Source organism: Theobroma cacao, chromosome 6 (genome assembly GCF_053813885.1).
Source record: "Theobroma cacao isolate CCN51 chromosome 6, ASM5381388v1, whole genome shotgun sequence".
NCBI classification, from domain to species: Eukaryota; Viridiplantae; Streptophyta; class Magnoliopsida; order Malvales; family Malvaceae; genus Theobroma; species Theobroma cacao.
Window position 1 is genome coordinate 27,724,738 of NC_142644.1, and position 21,785 is coordinate 27,746,522.

Genomic DNA, 21,785 nt, shown 5'->3' on the forward strand with positions numbered 1-21,785 from the left:
AAAATTATCATGTTTTCAATTTATGCCTTATAATATTCAATTCTATTAAAAAATATATTTTAATTTTTTTATTTTACATATATAAATGTTATTTATAATTAATTTTAAAATTTTTTATCGTATTTTACTTGATACTAAAATTAAAATTTTGATTAACAACAATGGAGTTACCTTGTGGGAAAAAAATGAAACAGTGAATTACCCCACCGTTAGGGTTTCACCTAATTCATTCAGAATCATTAATATTCAAAATAAACATTTTGTCCCAAAATAATATATTTTATAAAACTCATAAGTCTTGCCGTTACTCCATAATTTGAGTTTTTATTAACTTAATGACGTGACATGAATTTTATACTCATTTTACCCTTCATGTATTAGAGAAATAATAAAGTTAGACTTAATACATTGGGTAGGGAAAGGAGTTCTTGGAAGGTTTATAAATGGTGGCGTTACACAGCTCATTAGGTTAGCTTTTTGGGGTAAGGTAGTGGCCTCGTGACAAATGGTATTAAAGCAAATTCGATTATGACTCAATCCACGCCAAGCACTTTCGAGGGAGATAGGCAGGGTGGTCGACGGTGACAAGGACGTCACTGGATTAGGTATTGTTGAACCAAGCACTTTCGAGGAGAGGCAAGCAAGGTAGCCGATAGTGACGAGGACGTTGCTGGATTAGGTACTATCGGACAGTGTTAGATTCTAAGCGGTTCAAGGAAGTAGGCAACGTCCTTCAATCCTACATTTGGGCAGGTATGGGAGTTCTTCGAAGGCTTATAAACAGTGACACCACAGACCCTATCAAGCTTGACAATATCTGGAGTTGAATTCATTAACGGCGACGTTCTAGGGCAAAGTATTGAATTCATTAACGGCGGCGATTCTAGGGCAAAGTATTCATTTTGAATACAATGGATCCAAAATGAATTAAGGTGAAACCCTAAGAGAGTGGGGGTAATTTATCAAAGAAAAAAAAACGCTATGAAAGAGAACTCATATTGGGATTATTTATATTCAAAAACCAATCATATGCTTGTATATTTAGATTTAGATGGAATGTGTGTAGAACAAATTAGTAGCAAGCATTCACCAGAATGTTACAAAATAAAGTTATGTCGGGAAAATTTTAAGAACAATGAAAAAGGAAATGATTTTGGAAAATATATTTGAGAAGAGAACAATCAAAAGTTACTGAAGAAAAAAAAAAAACATAACATAATGCTCTATCTAATGAACGAAGATACATAATTAAAATATCAAATTGCTCAAGCATGTATGAACATGGATAGACATGCAATTAGATATTTGCTAACATTACTAATTAAAACCATCAAAGAAATGATCACCTCAACACATTTATTTGGGAAATTGGGATCAATTCTATTCAAGAACAAACCATCTACTTGTATGCTCAGATTCAGGGTTATAGGAGATGGTTTACAACATTCTTTTCTTTTTTCGTTTTAATCAACTTGATTACTTAATTAGCAGGATCAGCTTCTTTCGCACCATTGTTTGACAGGAGCAGCAAAGAGGACGATGCCTCAATCTCGCTAACCCGCCCTTTCAGTTTCTCACGAAGCTCCTCCATTGATTGTTTCATCTGCAAAAGCTCATCCAGGCTAAGTTCGTTGACGGGTTTCTGGCACTTGTGTTTTCCACTTGCCTTGATCTCCTTATCAAGCATCTCTCCTCGTTTCTTCTCTGCTTGTATCTGCTTGAGAAGGTCATTAAGCTGCTGGCTAAGCTTTTCAACTTTCGCCTGCTGCTGAGACCCGACCTGAGCAGAAATAGAAACTTTTGGTTTCGTATCCTGATTTAGAAACTGCTGCGTCACTGCCTCAACGCTCGGATGGCCAAACGAAAAGGGCTTGCCTCCAGGGGAGAAAACGACGATGGCAACTTGAGCGCCGCAAAGGGTAGCAAGCTCGTTTGCTTTCTTGAAGAGCCCTGTTCGGCGCTTCGAGAAAGTGACCTGCCTCGAGCTGCTATCCTTCACCATTTCCATCTCAATTTTTCTCCGGCCCATGATTTTATTTTTATTTTTATTTTTGAGAGGAAAGAAAGAAAGGATATGACTTTGCTCTTAAAATGGACCAATATTTATAAGAAAAAACCTAGCGAAAATGGAAGGTTTTTGTTGAGTTGGAAATGTTTCTAATATTAGGTAGTACTAATTAATATCCTTCTTTGTTTCCATGTATTCTTAATTTTTCCTAATTATGGTAAGAATTTAAACATGTTTCCTTGTTAGGGTAACTCCTGCCATAATGAAACTTCAACATTGTTTTGCTGGCACAATTTAATTCTCTCAAGAGAAAATTATCAGATATTAGAAAGCAATTAAATTTTCAACTATTTTTATGGATTCTCCCTCTTTTTAAAATTATCAGTGTACAATGAATAATGATGCCATTAGGTGTACTGCTCTCCATGGATTGGTTCCCTTAGCCCTCCATGGTTTTCCACTGTTCTTGCATTGCCTCAGAGCCAAACTTGTTTGTAATTCACTTGGCTACTCTCGCTAAGAAGAGCAGAACGTTTGAACTCGGCTTGTCCAAATTCGATAAGAGAACAGCATGTGCGTAATCAACTCATTCAAAGCAAGTGGTCCCACTACGGTGCTTTCTTGGCACTGCTAACGTGTGCATTTATTCAATCTTTTATGAATTGATAGAAAGAATTAATTAGCACAAATTATACATTAAGAACCAACAAAACTTGCTGTAATATTTAAGTGTCCAGGCACAATCATCTTAAAATAGAGTGTCAAAGGCAAACTTACCATAAATCCTTCATTCTTGGGTCCACACAAATGAAATACACATAATTTTGGAAGTCATAGTTGTCAACCTGGGGCCATTCAAACACTTACCATCTAAACTTCTACTAAAATGGTAACCTATCCTATTCAGTTTTACTTTCCAAACTAATAGAAGGGTTTCTCCCTTAAAAAAGATCAAAAGCAAATAACAACAAAAGTCATCTAAACTTGGGATTTTCCCTTTTCCAAAGCAGGCTAGTCAGTGGCCCTTGCCTTGGTTTTTTTTAATACAATGAACGATGCCCAATTCTTGGTTCGTTTCTCATTTGGAACATCCATTATTCAAAATATCCTGATTTAGAATAAAGAGCTTGAGTAATTTAGACAATTAATATGTTCTGAGTGTAGATAGTAAGTACAATTGTAATCAATAATTAGACAATTAATGTAAGTCTAGTATAGATAAAAAGAATAATTGTAATATTATTAACAATAATTAGACAATTAATGATTGGTATGTGGTAGGGTTAATCTTATGTTTTGCATCAATAATTGGTTTTCTTAATTCTTCTTGTCATTTAATGTTAAGGAATGGAATCAAATATCAGCAAAAAACCACTGGAATCGTATGTAGCAACCAATTTTCAGGTTAAATCTAGGTGCTGTGGGACTTTTGATATGGAAATTGCTCTGAAGGTTTTGGGTTGCATGCAATGCAAAACACTAAAATAAGTAAACCCCAAACCTTTGCCTAAATTATTTATTGAAATTTGCCCCTTTTTGAAGGACTAGAATGACTAATTAACTGGAACTTAATGAATGGTGAAAAAAGAGAAGAAAAAGTGAATGCGGTTCTTCAAATCAATTATTTTAATTCCATTTACATTAATGCATTCAACACCATAAATTCACAATGCAACCTGTTTCCATGCAATATAATATTAGCAATGAGTCATATGAAGTGTGAAATTTATTAGAAGAAAGATTCCTACCACAAATTCCATACAGTATAATTAGTTTCTTAAAGATAGGTTTTGTCTGTCGACAAGAACTGTGCTCAATCCTGACGTGAAAACTAAGATAATTCATGGCAGAGGAGTCTTCCAGAAATTCCACTGATTGTAATAACTATACATCCCCATTTTTATCTGGCTGCAAAACCTGATACGAAAAGAGAGCATATTCCATTGTAATATATTTTCTATTTCCTTAATATGAAAACATTTTAAGTTTATCTTGAGAGTGAAGGTGCCACGGATGTAAGTCATGTTTAGTATCGAGCTCAAATGTTTACTTACAGATAAGTTTTCTCTTAAGGAGTAATAGTGATAAGAATGGATGAAAGACTTCATTATAATCACCAGTTTAATGAAAGAAGATAAGCAGGTACTGGTTCTCTGATGCATAACTGAAAGAGACCTAGGAAGATAACCTAGGAATACTATAACTGATCATTGACTTGATGTTCGCTGGTTACATGATCATGTATGTCTTCAGCGGTGCCAAAATTCACCAGCCTAAGATCAATACGAAAAAGATAAATAACAACTAACAAGGTAAACTTAATTTTGGCTTAAGTAAAAGATTTTACTTATCCAAACAAGCAGGGGAAAACTCCTCCTACCGAAACAAGGTAGTCTTTATTATTCCGCAAGATAGTTTCAGTTGGTCGGGACTACTGGCGACCAGGGCCGAAGCCAGGAGGAAAGAAACCAGGAACTTGCTCATTTAGATTGGTAGGGAATGGATTGGTAGGAAATGGAGTGGTCAGCTGAGCAGGAACTTGCACATTTAGATTGGTAGGGAATGGATTGGTAGGAAATGGAGCGTTCAGCTGAGCAGGAACTTGCTCATTTAGATTGGTAGGGAATGGATTGGTAGGAAATGGAGCGTTCAGCTGAGCAGGAACTTGCTCATTTAGATAGGTAGGGAATGGATTGGCAGGAAATGGAGTGGTCAGCTGAGCAGGATCCATTAGAGCAAGCTGTGACGAAGTGGCTTCAGCACTCTTCTCTTTCATCTTGCTATGGAGACTGGTGCGAAGCTCCGCAAAAGATAAATACAGTTTTTCGAGCTCCTGCTGGTTAAGTTGATCAATGGGAGCTTCCCACCAGCCTTTAGTTTCTTTCCCTCTGGTCAGCTGGTCGAGCATCTTTCCTCTCTCTTTCTCTGCATCCAGTTGGGTAACGAGCTCATTGTGCTGCTGGGCTAGAGTATTGATTCTGACCTTTCGGTGAGCCTCCACAAGAGGGTGAGTGTTGTCATTTGGAAGGGGGTTTTGGTTAAGATAGCGGTTAACAACAGATTCAACAGAGGGGTGACCATATGAAAAGGGCTTACCTGCTGGTGAGAAAACTATAAAAGCAATCTCAGCACCACACATAGTAGCTAGCTCACTTGCTTTCTTGTAGATCCCTGATCTGCGTTTTGAGAATGTGATCAACCTGTCATCCTCATTTTCGATCTTCTTCATCTCAATCTTTTGCCTGCCCCTAGTTTTCTTGCCAGAGCCTGACATCTTATGAGAACAGAAGAAACAAGGTTAGAAAGGAGTGTTAGACAAGCCTTCTAGGCTGTTTGGGATGAAGGTCTTGTTGGCTGGAGATGCATATATATAGGACAGGGAAACTCAAGAAATTAAATGCATAAGGTAGCCCTCTAGTTGTCTCCTTTCTGTCTTTGCCTCTCTTAGCATATGAAGAACAAATGTCTCCATTGGCACTATAAATTCTCACTTTAGAATGTTTAATACTAACCATCTCTCTCATATAATATAAGAAGTGTCTAATAAGCGATTAACCATGTATCATTAGGCTATGGCACTATGATGTATCCCTTTCAACAACTATTAACATCCATTGGATGTTTTTCATCAAGGATCATGTTAGCAATTGAGAGTCCGGTCTCCGATCAGTAGGTAGCTATGTTTCTTAAATTCTTTACATATAAAATCTTGACTCATCGATCGTGTTTTTAAGGATGCGATCATTGCCAAATAACGTGCTGATCAGCAGTGCAGTTGCGCTGTATAACTACCCGGTCTAGTATATAATTGTTGTGCAAAAATTTTAACTGATAGAATTAGGAGCATGCTTTGCCAGTGGGGAAGACTCATTAAGAGTCCTCTTAATGGTGAACAAATCAAGAGCTGTCTTTGATGCCAAGAAATTAAGATGGTAACAAATTAATTATCAGTAAAATAGTTTCTGATACAGCACTGCTTTCCTGTACAATATTAATTTCCAAGGCTGAGGATTACTTCTTTTACTATCTGCTATTCTGTGCCAAAATGAGTGCTTAAAGAGGGACAGTGCAAGTATGTTCAAAGTTACGTAGCTGCTATCTTATATATGCCTATAACAATAGTATTTCTTAAGGACAGTCATAAGTTGACACCTCAGCTATCATAAGTTGAAAAAGGTTTATCATGGTGCATTCTAAGTCAGTTATATCTTGAAAAGTATCAGGAAAAATTGATATGTACCATCACTCAGTAAAGTTAGAGGGCTTACCCTGGAATAACTGATTGAATTAGGGAAAAAAGTAAAGGAAGAAAAAGTGGGAGGACTTCAAAAGAAATCAAGAAAAACGACTCCAAGGACATAGAGGAAAATATCTGCTCTCTAATTTTTTACATAGCACGTTATTGTAAATTTAAGCAAAAGTCAGGCTGTAGCATTACCTGTTTCTATCAATGCTTTATGATGATGCTATCAGTAGCATCCACAATAAACCTGGTTTTGCATCTCTACTAAGCGTTACTATGAAAGAGTGCAATATTTGCAGCAGAGTAATATAGAATGGAATAGATGAAAGCATTGAGTTATTCTGATAATTCAACTTCTAGTGTTTTTGCAAATTGCAGTACTAAAAAGGTTCTTGGATGCAAACATTGTGTTGAAGTACTTTTAATATATCAGTCATATGGCCATGTATTACAAAGAAATTGTAAAAAAAGAGAAGCATTGCTGTATGGAAGACACAATAAACAACATAACTCCCCACAGAACAGGGTTATCCAGTTCAGCATTTTCCATATGCAAAAGCAAAAACCATGAAAAAAGATGTAGTATCAATTTTATTAATAATTAATGGTGAGTTCATTGCCTGCTTTCATGGAGTTCATTGGTTGGAGCGATAAGAATGAGGCTTGAATGATGACTGGTGATGGTACTCAATGGAGTTCTTCCTATCACCACTCCACTGTTTATTTGTTGGAGCTGTTGCATGTTCATTGGATCTATAGAAATGAAAGTACTGAACTTGATTGCTATAAATCAGTACTGCCATTCTGGTTATAGACTTAAAAGTGTTGTTCCAATGAAGCCAGCAGCGAAGTCCTTTGGCCATAAAGCGATAGAATTTGTTGCAGGTTTGCAGCCTACTTCAACCAAAATCCAGAACTCTCTCCACCTATAATATCAATCCCTCTCTTCTTGCTTTGGTATTTTTACACTTTTGGTTGTTTTAATTTGAAGGAAAGAAGAAGATAATTCTTTTTATTCTTTTATTGTTCTTAATTCATATACATAAATTGTAGGATTCTATTTATTTTCATAATTTAATTTCCATAGCATACATGCTCATATAACTGCACAGTGATAAATACCAACTACTTTGTTCACAGAAATGTTGCCATTTCTCTTATGGTCATCTTCATTTCTGAAGTATTCATGCCTGTAACTTGCAAATGGATTAGTTGCTTGAGCAGGATTTGTTGAAGGCAAGGACGAAGCAGAAGCTCTAATCTTAATCTCATATACACGTCTAAGCAAACTCCTATGGCGCAGGCACCTATTTGTAATGGATTCAATGGACGGATGGCCATAATAGAAGGGCTTGCCAGCTGATGAAAACACCAGTATGCCAATTCCATCTCCACATAAAGTGACGTGCAGCTCGATAGCTTTCTTGTAAATACCTGATTTTCTTTCAGAGAATGTTATGAACCTTTCACCATCATCTTCATTTCTCTTGATTTCAATCTTTTGGCAAGCTTTGGTCTGCTTGCCACAAATCCACGATCAAGAATTCAGCATATCAAACTTAAACAAGGAAGAGGGTTTATTTTAACTATTTATATGTACACAGTTGCACACAAGAAGGGATGCAATGGCAGTTCTTCTTCTATAATCAATCTAGGGATTTAACTATAAGAGGAAAACACAGGTTATCAGTGAATATCTAAAGGAGCCTAGATTCCTTGCAATGCCGAAATCTAAAACCATCCATTTTGTAGATACTTATACAGGAACCATATTCATGAATATGCTTCATATCATGACTGTACTCTGATGAAATGCATTGCAAGGGACTGTAGGGAAGATTTGGTCCTATGAAAACTGTCTAGGTTGTCACCTTTCCTATATTTAATTTTCCTTCCAAATTGAGCGTTTAGGATGATTGCATTTCTATGTATATAGAGAAAAAACAAATGCGGAACCCTCACAAAACTGAGTTGGCGTTTACCTGTTCTGGTTTAGTACTAATTAGATTTGTTTATATTATGTCAATATATACTATAATGCGAAAATTCAATTGGACAAGAGCTATATTACGAAGGGGCCACTTTTCGCATATGGAACATTATAGCATAAATATTTCATCTTAACTATCAAACCTGAGGGGATTAATTTACTTGTCATTTAGAATGAACTATTGTTCTGCATTAGATAAAAAGGAAAACTGAGTTACAATAACAATAGTTGAGTACTTGAGTTGGAGTGGGAGACATCTATAACCCTACTGCCTTTTTTTTTTGGTTTCATTACTATATTGTTGTCCATAGAATCTTTTCCAAGAATCAACACACGAGTCATGATTTGATGATGTTGGAAGCATTTCCCAAAACAAAATAATATGGTTAGTTCAGCTGTGCCCTCTCTAAAAGATGCTCGACCATCCAACCACTTTAATAACTTATTACTTATTTCTACACATAATTTTGTATTGTACAGCTTTTCAAACATTAGAGCCAGAGATACTGTCAATAATCATTCATTCATTATTGCTTTCGTGAAGATGGCATGAGGGCTAATTCCGACTAAACCAATTATGCATAGTCAGCCATAAGGAGGCAAAGGGCTTTGTCTTATAGGAGTGTGCCTATGTCTGCAAGAGAGAGTTTTCCAATACTACAAAGAGAAGATGCCAAGAGTGAAATATGTAATGAGAAAAGAACCACCTTATGAAACAAACCTTTTGTTTTTAATAGAGTAAAGTAGGCATGCACGTGATGAATTGAAAAAGCAAATTGCAATTGACTAATAACTAGGATAATCAGTGGTCTTTGTCGCAAAGTATAGAATATTAATTAAGCCAAACCTGACGTAAACCTTTTGTCCTCTCTTGTATTCTTTGCTGATGGTGGCGTGGTTGGAAAGTCCTGGCTTTTGGGATACATTTCATATGCCTAATAAAACAAGTGGAGCATGTTCGATGGTGATGGTGATGATGATGACGAGAAATGGCACTCTAAAACTGGATGCTAATATATTTAAATTAAAAAGAACTATCTCTTCGTTCACTGATAACATGTAAATAATATGATAAATTTAAGACTGTCAGAGGGAAAAAGATTTGTAGCTTGAATCCCAATCAGTTTAGATAGGGATGACAATGGTATCTTGTTACAAGATACCCGTGGATATTTGACCCGGTTATATAAAGTTAGAGTACTCTATAATCCAGTTTGAGATGAGTTTAGATAGTAAATTCACTATTCGTATTAGGTTTGAGTACTTTATTACTTAATCTTAAATCTGAATTTAGTTGAAGAAGGTTATGAAGTTAGACCTCTTCTGTTTGCATTTTTTAAGAGGAAAGGTGTGTATATGTCTACCAATATCTGTTCAGGGTCTCTTTATTTTCTATTTAAGGGAGAAGGAACGAAGTTCTCATTATGAACTTTCAACAAAGTTGGTCCAAAGTGAAGAGGGGGAAAAGAAAAGGAAAGAAAGAAATCAACTTGCAATATTAGGGAACTGAGAGACAAACAGTGGGATAAGATTAATGTTAAAACCAGTAGCATAGGCAAGGCTGTCTGTGGTCACGGTTGAAAGTGAATTGTCCCAAGACAATGAAGCTCTTGTAATTCTCAACATAGAACAGTGGTGCTGAATAATTATGGGACCTAATTGAATGAGGAGTGGTTAAAGTTGGTTGTAGAGTCTGATTCTCAAATTTCTCTTCATTTTATCATTAATGGGGTTTCCTCTTGTCATTCTCTTAGCACTCTTGTTAATGATTGCAGGTATCTGCTCCACCTCATTCCTAGTAGCAGGGTGAAGCATATCTACGGAGAGGAGAACAATTGTGCTGATCAGCTTGCCAAGTTAGGGGCCATGTTGGACTCTGATTTTGTTGGTATGAATTTAAAGTGCTTGGTGATGGAATGGGGATTACTTTCCCCAGGACCATCTAATTCCGGGCGTTGTTGCCTGCTATTTTGTGTGTTTTGATTGTATTCTCCTTTCTTCACCAAAAGACATAGAACAGTCGTTTTCTTCAAGCATTCAACCACAAAAGAAAGTCAACACAGGAGCAATTAAGAGCAACGAGAGATTGAAGGCCTAGTTTCTTCAGGCCCATCCATGCTCTGGCTGACTCAAGACAAGCATCTCCCATATATGGAGAAAGAATGGAAATTGATTGGTGGAACAATTATTGGTCATGGACCATTTCTGTTTCCCACCACTTTGCTTACTATCTCGCACACGTGTATCTGGTTTAGGGTTAAGTTTGTACAATAGTACTCTTCATAGGGAAAAACAAAGATGGTATAAAAAGGAAAAAAAAAATCAAAACATTGATAATACCTCTCTAATTTATATGACATCATAATTGGATTTTATTTTTGGGTGTGACTAAATAACAAAAATTATGAGAGTAGACCCTAGGGTAATGTTGATGGATTTTGATTCCATTCACCAAGGTTACTTGAACTTTTAAATGATTTCAGCAAAAGAAATGATCCAAAAAGGATGGAAAACAACTTTATATTTTTCTCTAATATCTCTTCATTTACGTGATTTTAATTCACGATTTTAAACAGTCCAATATCTAATAACACACATTAAAAGAAAAAAGAATATATATTTTATAATTATAATTTTTACAATATTCTCATTTCAATATATTAATCAATACCTTTTCATATATATCAAATGTTATAGTATTATTTTTTTAATAATCATATTTTTTGTAATTACATTTAAGTATTATAACATTGTCTAAAAATAAAACGATATCTTTATTATGATCACATGTGCCTAAAACAAACATTAGTTTATTTCCATAGAATTTTAATCGTAAAAATATAAACTTAAATTAAACAAAGGTTAAGTACTAAGAAAGTGAAAGTATATAATATATGAAAAAAAACTATATAAAAACTGTCATTTTTTAGGGTCCCTAATAAAGGTCAAAGCTTTGGGTCAAAAAGAGATCACACTATCACAGGTATCTGCTTGTTTTCTCAACGCTTGAAAGCCACCCGCGCGTTGGTCTCTGGCAAAAGCCCGTATCGTTTTTTCTCCACAAACTTCCATTAGAAAGTCTCCAATTTACCCTTCCCCAAGAGGACTAGAAAAGTACTGCGAAAATAAATAGCTTCCTCTTAATTAAGACCATATTGGTTTTATATTTTTCTGAGTATGGAAAAAGAAAAAAAATTCCCATAGATAGCAACTAAATCACTGAATCAGCAACAAAAAGGAAACAACAAGATCTTCCATGAAAGATACTTCGAAAAGATTTCATTTCGAGGCCGTACACTTCTTTGTTTTAAAGACCCAGAAGCGTTTTAGCCTCTTTTACTCTCTCTTTCTTTTTTCGAGCAGAGGGAATAATAATAGGATACAAATATAGTCCTTTATTTTTTGTTTTGTAAAGCAGGGGAAAAGGAGAGATAGACAAATGTTTGAAGAAAAGGAAAAGTCTTGTACTTTTCCGCGAGAACTAGTTGGAGTGAATGTGGGTCTTGCGTTCTTTGATGGCATTATTGCTGTTATTGCTTTTAGTCAGGTTTGTTCTTTTTTTTTTTTCCTTTTCTGAGTTCTTGTTGTAAAAAATTTGATATTTTTGGATGTTTAGTGAGCTTTTGATTGATGGGTAGTTTGAAATATGGGAGAAATGCGGGCAGCAATGTGTTTTAGGATTGTTCCATCTGGGTTTTGCATTCGGCATATTGTGATTATAGTTTCTGTTTTCTTCTTCATTTGATGATTGTAGAAAAGAAGACTTTGATAACTTGATGGATTGGTCATTGACTCATTGGTTTTTCTCTTTAATGTTAAATAAAGGTTATTTGGCATAGATGGAAAGGGTATGGTGTTGTGTTTAATTGTTAATTAACTTCCATTTATGACTAATACAATTAAATTCATGTTAGGAAAGTAATTGAAAAAAAAAAAAGGTCATTGTTAGCTGGAGAAAGAATAGTCCTACCAGGCTACTAAACTTAATTGTTGGCTCTGTTGATGAACCAAGTGTTAGCTGGTTGAATAAGCAGATTCTTAGATTCAATATATAGGTTGTGCTGTCATTCTTACTATATCTTTATGAACCATGTACCAAGTAGCATTTCATATTTATGGCTAAAAGGCGCACATATTAGTGATTTTGCATGCTCCTAAAAAAATTTGAAATTGGTAGTAGAAACAGAAAATATAAGAAAATTCTCCATGTTCAGGATTTAAGCAATATGTAACCTGGACCCTAGTGATATGAGCAATATATGCAGTTCTTTTCTTTGGAAAAAAAAAATTGAAGCCATGAAGTGAGACATCTTTATTTATTCAATTTGTGGTTGACTGGTTGGCAATCTTTCTTTTTTGTTTCCATGAAACCAAGACATAGCTACAACTTTGGTGCAATAGTTGGCTTGTTGATCATTGTACTGAAAAGTAGAGGGTTGCGTAGCTTGCACATCGAGGAAAGTTATATTTCTCTAAATCCAAAAGGCACTTGGTCCAAGCAATTCATGAAGAATATGTCTTACAAATGGTTGGTTCTTATGAGATAAGGAGGATTAACCTTAACTTTTCCATGGGTTCAGTATGCTTAATTTGAATATGAAATGGGCTGGTTGAGCAAGCCATGCTTAGTTGAATCAATTTCTTTATATCATAAGCATAGTTTGGAAGAACAGCATAAAGTGCTTGAATTGGGCTCAATCTGAGCTTTTCTCGAACTTAATAATTGAGCTTTCATAGTAATCTTGATATTTGGCTTAGCTTTCTTTTAGTTGCAACCTTATTTCTATTTCAATTGATAACTTAGCAACGATCCTATTTTTGCAGTTAGTCCAGCTCCACCCTTTTGCTTGCAGCCCTATTTGTTTACCCAAACGCAATGGTGGTTTGAGCTGCTGTAATCTTGGCATCCTTCCTATTCTCTAACATGTTCAAGATCTGTTGTTTTACATTACATCATATTCGTGTAGTTTGTTATACATCTTCCATACTGTATTGTGGTTATGAAAACTTTATTGGGCTGGCGAGTTATGCTTACAAGAGAAAGCAGGCCTGAAACAAAAGAAAAGGAACTTAGCTGCATCAACCACTCTTAGGCTTAACTAGTTGTTCGAGATAATGATATTGTCTTTATGTATATCAGACTGGTGAATTTTACACGCATTCATCATCCATAGGTGGCTGGGTTTATGCATATGTGCTGATAGATGTATCTGTCTTTTTGTAGAGAGTAACATCCAGGTGGTAATATTGTACATCAGAATTTGTTACTGTGATATACTAATAATGACAGAGAGATTATGGTGTTTCTTGTTTCTTTTCCTTTTTGGTTTGTTGTTTGTAATGACTATTTACTTTCACCACTTTGTGGCCAGCTAGCACGGATTCACTTCAGGAATTTACAACTAGGATGGACTCGCCAGAAAGTAAGTGCATATTGCCTTCTGTAACTTTTTAGTTGAATTAAAAAATTTCTATTTAAATGTAAACTAATTCATAGGCTAGCTAGATTAACCCTATGTCATCAGACAAGCTGGTTGAGTGGGGACTTGCACCTTGATCTGATCTGTTTGAGTCGTCTGACCCCTTAAGGCAGAACCTGGTGAAATTGTCTGAACAGGAAGGATTTTGGTGACTCTTCTGACTCCGCTTGAATTTGGAGAAACGGGTAGGTTGAAATTAAGTTGTAGCTACAACATGCATTAGTTTTAAAAAGTTTGGGCTGCAGGAGTTAATAGTTGGACCTTGCAGGAGACACCAATTTGACCAACATTCCCCGGGCTTCAACTCTTTCCACAATGTCTTGCTTGCTTTTATAGTTTCTAAACTTCTTGCAAGTAACAGAAGAATTTTTGTGTTTGGCCTTGAACTGGCAAAAAACCCACTGTTGGACTGTGTTTTACTTTTCTTTAAGCCTTATAAGTTATTGCCCATTGAGGAAACTGCAATAAAACATTAATATTTACTGAAAAAAAGTTCCAATAAGTTGTTTAGTTGTGTTTTGGAAACACTAAGAACCTTAATTGCGTAATAAAGTGGTTACATCATTAACCTAGTATCTGGCCCTTATACTGTGATGATTAAGCAACAGGGTATACCATTCTGGAATGAGTAGAATGGAAGAGAGAGGATCAATCTTATCTATGGTCCAGTGGAGGCAGAAGATAGACTTGGGGTTGAAGTCAATGTTTAGTAAGGTCCATGCATTGGTTCTCATATATGTTAACTGACAGATGTATGAATATGGTTCATGTTAGTGCTTGGGTATTGTTTTGTCTTTTCTCCTTTTTCCCCTCTTTTCTTTTCTAATGTGGTACAGCTAAGTTACTACGTTGATTTGTATTGTCAAGTGTATTGACTTGTTCTTGATCCAAATGAATGTGAATTACAGGTGTTCCATTTACTGATTGGTTCTACTAATGCTGGTAAGAATTTGTAGTTTACACTTATATTGACCTTTTGGCTTTATACGCATACCTTGATTTGAATCATATCTCTGATTCCAACTGAATTGCCAAATTCTCACCAAACCTGGCAGGTTACTTCGTTTATTTTGTCTTGACTCTGGTTGCTGCATGCAGAGGGTGGCTTTGCTGGTCATACTCTTGTGGTTTTATAGCCATGGGTATGTGTAGATGCTTGAAATATGAACCCCATTTCTTTCTTTCTTTGCAGCAGATAAGTTTAAGCATTAATTAGTGCAAATATGTTGTGTTGCAGCCTTCCCCAGAATTCTATTCTTTGCAACATTTCTTCTACTTTTGTCATTCTGGTATGTTCTCTGTTCAAATAACTTATTTATATTTTCTTTGAGTGAAATATGAAAATGTATCTAAGATAACTTTTCTGAATGCAAGGAAAATGTGGTCTCTAGAAATTTCCTCATACCAGATGGTATCATTATGTCAAGACATTCAAGAATGATATGAAAAGGGAAAATATGTGAAATAATTTCCAGCCATATCGATGTGGTAGAAATTGGACAGTCAAAACTCACTGTTCTTTTTGATGGAGATTTTAGAGCAAATTCAACTTTTTGTTATTCTGAAGTGTCAGGCTCTCTTTGCTAAATGATTTGCTGAACATCCACTTTCCTCTTTTCTGTGACTACCTTGTGTTTCTGCTGAAACAAATCACTAGTTGATTAGGCTGCACATGGTTGTTCTTGTCAGGTGTGAAATTATTTTCTTCTCTTTCAAATAGATTATGAATGAGAAGATTTATCATATGGATGCATATAAAATGCATGTGTCATCCTTTGTTCCCATCTCAGCAACCATTTTTTTATGCATTGGCTGGAAGCTGATTCTTGTATCTAAATATATAGTGGCATAAGTTTCTTTTTCTCCCCTTTCTTGACCAATTGATGTCAAGGAACTGGAGAGCATATTTCTGAGAATTAAGAAATTCACTTTTCATTTTTTCTAATAAAAATAAGAAAAAGGAAATAGAAAAAAGAAAAGGAAGATCGACTTTAGTGGCTGATTCTAAATCATATCGTGTTAATCATTTTATATACAGGACAGTTTTCTTTCTTCGTCTTCTTTTCCCAGGGTTATCCGATGCAATGTTACTGAAGCTTAGTGCAGGATGATATCTTTCCTAGTTTTAGTTACTTTCAAGTTTGATATTTTCTTTCAGAGTGAAAATTAGTGTTTCTTCATCAGCTATACCCCATGTCTCTCTGGCGGATTTTTTATAGGGTCGACCTTTGCCACCAGGCAGATGATGAAGAGGAAGAGGATGATGAACAGGGCTTTCTAGAAGCTTTACTACAAAATTCCTTAAATAGACCAAGGTCTTCAACTACAGATAGTCGCAGAATATGTTATCCTTTCCGTTTAATTCATGTTGGAAGCCGTCAAAAAATAGTGATTCTGGTATAGCAATGCAGTTTCTTCTTTTGTTTCTTATCACGGTTTGAATGTTTTGAATGTTTCTATATTACTTTCTTGTTGCATCATTGCGTAAAAACTTGTGTTCATGAACTCATTAATTCTGTTTTCTCTGACTAGGTTACTGTTTTAGTTTTTCTTTTTATGCTGACATTTGCTGTGCTAATCTGGATTGGGATGGAAGATAATCCTATTGATTCCTCAACTGTAGCTCGGGTATGGACATCTGGCAAGCTATTTTCGTTTTAACTATTATTACTTTCCTAGGGTACCGTCTATTTCAGTCTGATTGTCAGAGAGAAGGTTATGGTGAAGATAGTGTGTATAAATTTTCTCTTTTAATTTATTGGTTGGAAAATGACAAGAGAAAATGAAAACTTGAGTTTTCTGGACTTCCTTTGTGTTCTTTTATATCTTTTATAAATAGTGAAGCCATAAAGTTTGGACTGTCTATCTCATGCAGGTTTATGTAGATCTTTTTGCTGCTGCAATACTATTGTTAGGTGGAGCATTAGCATGTTATGGTAAGCAACTAGCAATATAGATGGACCTTTTTTTTCCTCATTGTTTGAAGATTTTGTCCCTTATTGTGATAACTTTGTGATGGCAAAGATTGTCTAATATCAGGCTACACACATTCTTATTCCATGTCTCTCATCCATAGTATTTAACAGCATGCATGTGTAGATGGCTTTGTTGATCAGTATGAAGTTTATTGCAACTTCTACTTAAATGGCTGATATGATTTAAGGCTGGCCTAAATGCATGGAAAAATTTTACTGGTTAGTCGTTGTAGTAGATTGACTAATTCCTATTTTTAAAGTGTCACCAGAATAGATGACTATTTTAACTTACATATATTTTTCTCTCTTGGAAGTCTTGGAGATACACACATGTTTTTATATATTTGTTTCTTTCTCATACTCAGGGCTCCTATTATGCCGTAAAATGAGAAATGTTAGATCTGAAAGAGCTTCATCTGAGATCTGGAAGGTAGTATTCTATTATCCTTTATATTTACGTGTCATTTTGGTATCAAGTTAGAAGATACCCTTTTCTTTGGCCTTTATGTTTACAGGTGATTTATTTATCTTTGTTTAAAATCCGGTGGCTTTATAGTTATCTGGTCTGTGCCTTAGTTATTTCATTGATGTTGTGTTGAAGTGCATTGGTTTCTGTAGGTTGCAGGTTTGGCCATTGTATCTGTTCTGTGTTTCACATCGAGTGCTTTGGTGGCTCTTTTGACTGATATTCCAGTACACATCTTTCTCTATTGGTTGTTTGTTCTATGTTTGAATTTCTAGCTTCATTAATCCTTCCAACTTAAATGTGTTATCATGATTGCAGGTACTTTATCACTGGCATGAACTGCACATAGATGGTGTTTATACTTCGCTTTTACTGATTTTATATTATTTTATAGGTACTTGTCTACTTTTCCCTTGATGTTTTCAAAATTTGCTCCAAATAGATTAATGGCTTTTGACTATTGATTGATGGTATCACTAGTCTACATTAGAGATCAGTTTTTAGGACTTGGAATATCCTAAACATTATGTACTATTGATCAATATTTTGCATTAATTCTGTATTAGAAATGTTTCGTGTGTAATTTCTCTTTTTTGTTCAACCTCATCTGGCAATCTAAAGTTGTAGAGAACATGTTGTGGATTGATGAGTATAAGAACCTTCTTCCACCGAACTCTGATAATAGACATTGTATGAGAAATCAGGATATATCCAGGGGAAGTAGAGATACACATGTTTTAAACTTTATATCTCAACAGAATGACTTGGGTGGTCTGGGAGTTTGGGACTGTTAAGAGTTTCCGATAGAGTATGTTGCTCCAACGTAAAAAAAACACTACTGTATTAGAATTGTGCCTTAAAACCTGTTCTTTTTTTTTAAATCCATCTACTCTTGTCGGACTGACAAATAATTTTCACGTGAAGATGGTAAATTCTTTTGTTGGATCCATGTTATCATTAAGTAGACTGCTAGCTGAATTTATGGATGGTGAATTGGTAATTGACATGGTTATGCCTTGTTGACAACAGAATTGAAACAGCATTATCATGATAATAGTGAAAGATATAAACTCTGAAACCCTATCTTTTTACGCTCGTCATCATTGCTGCCTTATTGAAAAGTAGGTCACGTAGTCCAGTTCATGATGGGATGTTCATATTGCTTTTCTAGGTTCAGCAGTGCCCTCAGCTTTTGTATTATGGGTCATGAGAGAATTACCACCCATGTCTGCTAACATACAAGAAGAATCAACAACAGTTTTCATTACTGATGATCCAGTTGAAATCCGTCGTCCCCAGAGCTGGGCTACCGCAGCAAGCTCGCAGAATCAGGTTCACATCCCTTCTTTGTCTTGTCTATATATTCAGTTTATTTACAGAATTTGCTTATTCAACAATGTTTTGTTCACACCATCAGCCTGATCTTTCAAATTTTAACTTGTATTTATATGAGATGTGGTCTTCTATTGCAACCTACCTGTATTGAGAATTTCTTAGGCATGATATTGTCTTTATATCAGATATACCCCCGAGACTGGCTCTGATTTAGTCAGGGATTGGTACAAAATATTGCAACATTTATTTGTAGCTGAGAATAAAAAACAAACTTTTATGCTGACTCATGTTTGAAGTTTAAAAAGATGAACATTGGATAACGTTAGTGGTGTTTTCTTGGCTCTTACAAACATCATTCCTCTAATTTATACATCGATAGGTAATTAATAAGACCTTTTTTCGCACTGGAAAATAGAGACAAAAGCTTACATCAGTTCAATAAAATATGTAATTAACAATATCTGATAGAATGGTTCTAAATTGCTCTAACAAGGCCAGGGTTCTTTTATCTCTATGCTGTGCTTCCCTAGTGGACTTAATCTTGTTGTATGCAGTTGATATTATTTCATGCATTGCTGCATCTTTCTTATTTGCTTTTTGATATTATTTTGTGCACTGCTACATCTTTTGTATTTGCTTGAATGATGTTCAATAAGATGGTTGTAGGATATACGGAAGGGACCCTTTGACTTGTGGCTGTTATCGCAGGGATCAAGAGGTAGTCCTATATAATTGCTCCGTCATTCGTAAACATGTATGCTTATCTTCCCAAGCGAGCAACGTCAGCTGGAAACTGGAAAAATCCGATGCAATAAGAGTGGATTGCGCAATGAGCAGCGATCAAAAGGTTACAATTGCTGACTTGACAGGGCAGTCGGAGTACAGCCGTAAGGTTGCCATTGCCCATGCCATGTTTTTGACATTTGGAGCATGGAAATAGCACCGGAATGCTGGATGATTTTTTCTGTTGGTCTTTTAACTTCCACATGGTTGTCCAATTGTAAAGACATTTGATATGCTTACGTCTTCACCACACACGTAGGTATTTAATGGTTCCTCAATAGATAAATTAAAGCCATTATTTTTTATGAAGGGTGTTCATATGTGCCTTTCCTTTCTAGATGATGAACCTACCAGCTGCTCCTTTCTATTCTTCCCCTGCCCCCTAGAATGGCATGCCTTGAGTTCAGGGCTATGGCGCATCATTGGAGAAATATGTTATCCCCAAGGATATATAAGCATGCCTCCTTGTGATTGTCACATGGATCATGTCGAAATTAACTTCATAAAATCAGCAGATCAACATTTAACTTCATAAAATCACCAGACATCAAGACTGCAAACAAACAAAGGCTGGACCTAAAATAGAATCTATCCAACTTCACACCATCTTCCTGAGAAGTCAAAACATAGATTTTTCAGTTGGACAAAACAATGTAATCCTTTTCCTACAACTTAGCGGCCACTCCTCTTCATTGCGCAGCCCGATGGAACTTTCAGGTTCGCTTCTGCCTCCAGCCAATTCTTGTGCGTGCGAGGCACTAAAAGAAAGCTGAAGAAGACAAGTTTACTAACAGAAGGATTTGTGTTAGGCAACTATTTTCACCAAAAGCAAATCTTTAAGAGATTAATACACGTAGCAAACTATACTTAAAAGTGTAGAAGTCCAATTAAAAACCAGAAGCTGTCTCAATATATCATAGTACAAAAGAGGAATTGATTTCAGAACATGCTGATAACAAGAATAATTGTTTATACAGGATAGTCTCCAAGGACCCCAAAGGTGCAAAACGATCCAGGATTAGTTTTCTACTATAATGACAAAACTATCAGATTTTACGTTCATTTCAAGTCATAGATTATCTTGTTATCATCATTATCAAATATCCAGCAAATTTTTGGACCAGACAAGCTTCAACGTAAAGCACCAGGTTTGAACTTTTATCTCATGGAAAACTATGGACATACAAATACAGATTGAAGCATACCTTATATGTAAAGATTGAAGCAATTATTTTGGTTTAGGTGCCAAGGATCCGAAATCTTTACGGGGCAATACCTGCAAACGAATATGATCAAATTTGTTAGTACCGTGAACAATATAGAACATATAAAAAACAAACAAACAAAAATAGTTAAAAATGAAGAAAAAAGGCTAACCGTCCAGAACACTCTGCCTTTAAGAAGGCCGTAAGGAACAGCTCCAAAATTCCTGGAATCCTTCGAAGCGTAGATGTTATCTCCCTCTACCCAAACATGCCCTTTGGGAACCTAAAGCAAATAAATACAACAATAACTGGAAAAAAAGAAAAAGAATTTTTGAGTATAGCAAAATTTGAAAGCACGGAAAAAGAAATACCACAACAGTTTGGCATCTATCACTGTTCATGGGGTCGACGACATAGGTGACCTGATCACCTTCCATTCCGATCAGCCGTTTGCAGACAATCTTCCTAGGAGACTCAGGGGAGCGTAGGATCACAACATCTCCGGGTCGAAGCTTGCCGGTGCGGGTCGAAATGCGCTCCGCCAACAACAAATTGCCTGATATGTTCAAGGTCGGGAGCATGCTGGGACCGTAAGTCTGTAACTTACCCAGCCATTGCCCAGAAGTAAAAAAAAGCTAAATTAAAACAGTCTCAAAACAGTAATAGAAATGATGAGTTTGAAAACAGCAGTTCGGGGATGGTTGAAAGATTGCTTACAAAAACGGCAGTGCCGAGATAGTTGTTGGTAACATGAAGCAAACAGAAGGCTCTCACTATAGAGATAAAGCTGCTCCATCCTCCCATTCCTCTTCTCTCCTCTCAAACCAATTTAGATTTGGCTCTAAAAGAAAAAGAAAAAGAAAAATCATGGTAATGAATTTTAAAAAACTAAGGAAAATGAACTTGGTTAGCTAATGCTGCTGGGCAGTGGGCTTACAAACCGGAATCCTTGATTCTTGAATCCAATACCTCCTATGGGTCATGACCCATTTAGCTTACTTTGGGCCTTATTCTCTTTTTGTTTTGGTCAAAGGGCTATTGCACAGCCTATACTTTTCCATGTCTGTGCAATTGGTTGGCTTTAAGATATATAAGCTTGAAAAAGATAGTGTTTCTCGTATATCTTTCAACTTATCAAAGGCACAAGTACAACAATCTACAGTAAGTGGCCTATTCAAGGTAAAAGTCATGGTGGATAATTAACAGCCTTCAAAGTTCTTGAATAAAAATACATCATCATGCCTTGAAATGTACTGCCAAAAACATTTATCTCGAGAAATTAGCATTTTCTCCAACATTT

The 21,785-nt window shown here is 35.7% G+C and overlaps 3 protein-coding genes across 13 annotated transcripts; 1 reads left to right on the plus strand and 2 right to left on the minus strand.

Annotated features, from left to right (window-relative positions):
- Positions 1-1,415: 1,415 nt before the first annotated feature.
- Positions 1,416-5,282, minus strand: AGL29 (AGAMOUS-like 29). Its single transcript, XM_018122840.2, has 2 exons — positions 4,444-5,282; positions 1,416-2,033 (listed from the first exon to the last, which is right to left on the minus strand). Exons 1-2 carry the CDS (start codon positions 5,280-5,282, stop codon positions 1,481-1,483), a joined length of 1,392 nt encoding a protein of 463 aa, XP_017978329.2. The 3' UTR covers positions 1,416-1,480.
- Positions 5,283-11,380: 6,098 nt separating this feature from the next.
- On the plus strand, positions 11,381-19,585 carry LOC18596532 (tobamovirus multiplication protein 1-like). Of its 6 annotated transcripts, XM_088807366.1 has the most exons (15): positions 11,381-11,788; positions 12,617-12,769; positions 13,066-13,135; positions 13,618-13,664; positions 14,630-14,663; positions 14,777-14,863; positions 14,959-15,010; positions 15,941-16,118; positions 16,254-16,349; positions 16,597-16,657; positions 17,062-17,126; positions 17,315-17,389; positions 17,481-17,556; positions 18,334-18,494; positions 19,164-19,585. In XM_088807366.1, exons 2-15 carry the CDS (start codon positions 12,767-12,769, stop codon positions 19,227-19,229), a joined length of 1,071 nt encoding a protein of 356 aa, XP_088663492.1. In that variant the 5' UTR covers positions 11,381-11,788; positions 12,617-12,766; the 3' UTR covers positions 19,230-19,585. The 6 variants fall into 6 exon arrangements, with proteins under 6 accessions (XP_088663492.1, XP_017979012.2, XP_088663494.1 ...); XM_018123523.2 differs by lacking the exon at positions 12,617-12,769; XM_088807368.1 differs by lacking the exon at positions 13,066-13,135 and having other exon boundaries at positions 11,382-11,788; positions 13,614-13,664.
- Positions 19,586-19,766: 181 nt separating this feature from the next.
- On the minus strand, positions 19,767-21,441 carry LOC18596533 (mitochondrial ATP-independent inner membrane protease subunit 1b-like). Of its 6 annotated transcripts, none has more exons than XM_007025066.3 (6): positions 21,423-21,441; positions 21,203-21,326; positions 20,857-21,087; positions 20,658-20,768; positions 20,486-20,556; positions 19,767-20,067 (listed from the first exon to the last, which is right to left on the minus strand). In XM_007025066.3, exons 2-5 carry the CDS (start codon positions 21,287-21,289, stop codon positions 20,509-20,511), a joined length of 477 nt encoding a protein of 158 aa, XP_007025128.3. In that variant the 5' UTR covers positions 21,290-21,326; positions 21,423-21,441; the 3' UTR covers positions 19,767-20,067; positions 20,486-20,508. The 6 variants fall into 6 exon arrangements, with proteins under 6 accessions (XP_007025128.3, XP_088663497.1, XP_088663496.1 ...); XM_088807371.1 differs by having other exon boundaries at positions 19,767-20,038; positions 20,857-21,120; positions 21,423-21,440; XM_088807370.1 differs by having other exon boundaries at positions 19,767-20,049; positions 20,857-21,120; positions 21,423-21,440.
- Between the last annotated feature and the right edge of the window lie 344 nt (positions 21,442-21,785).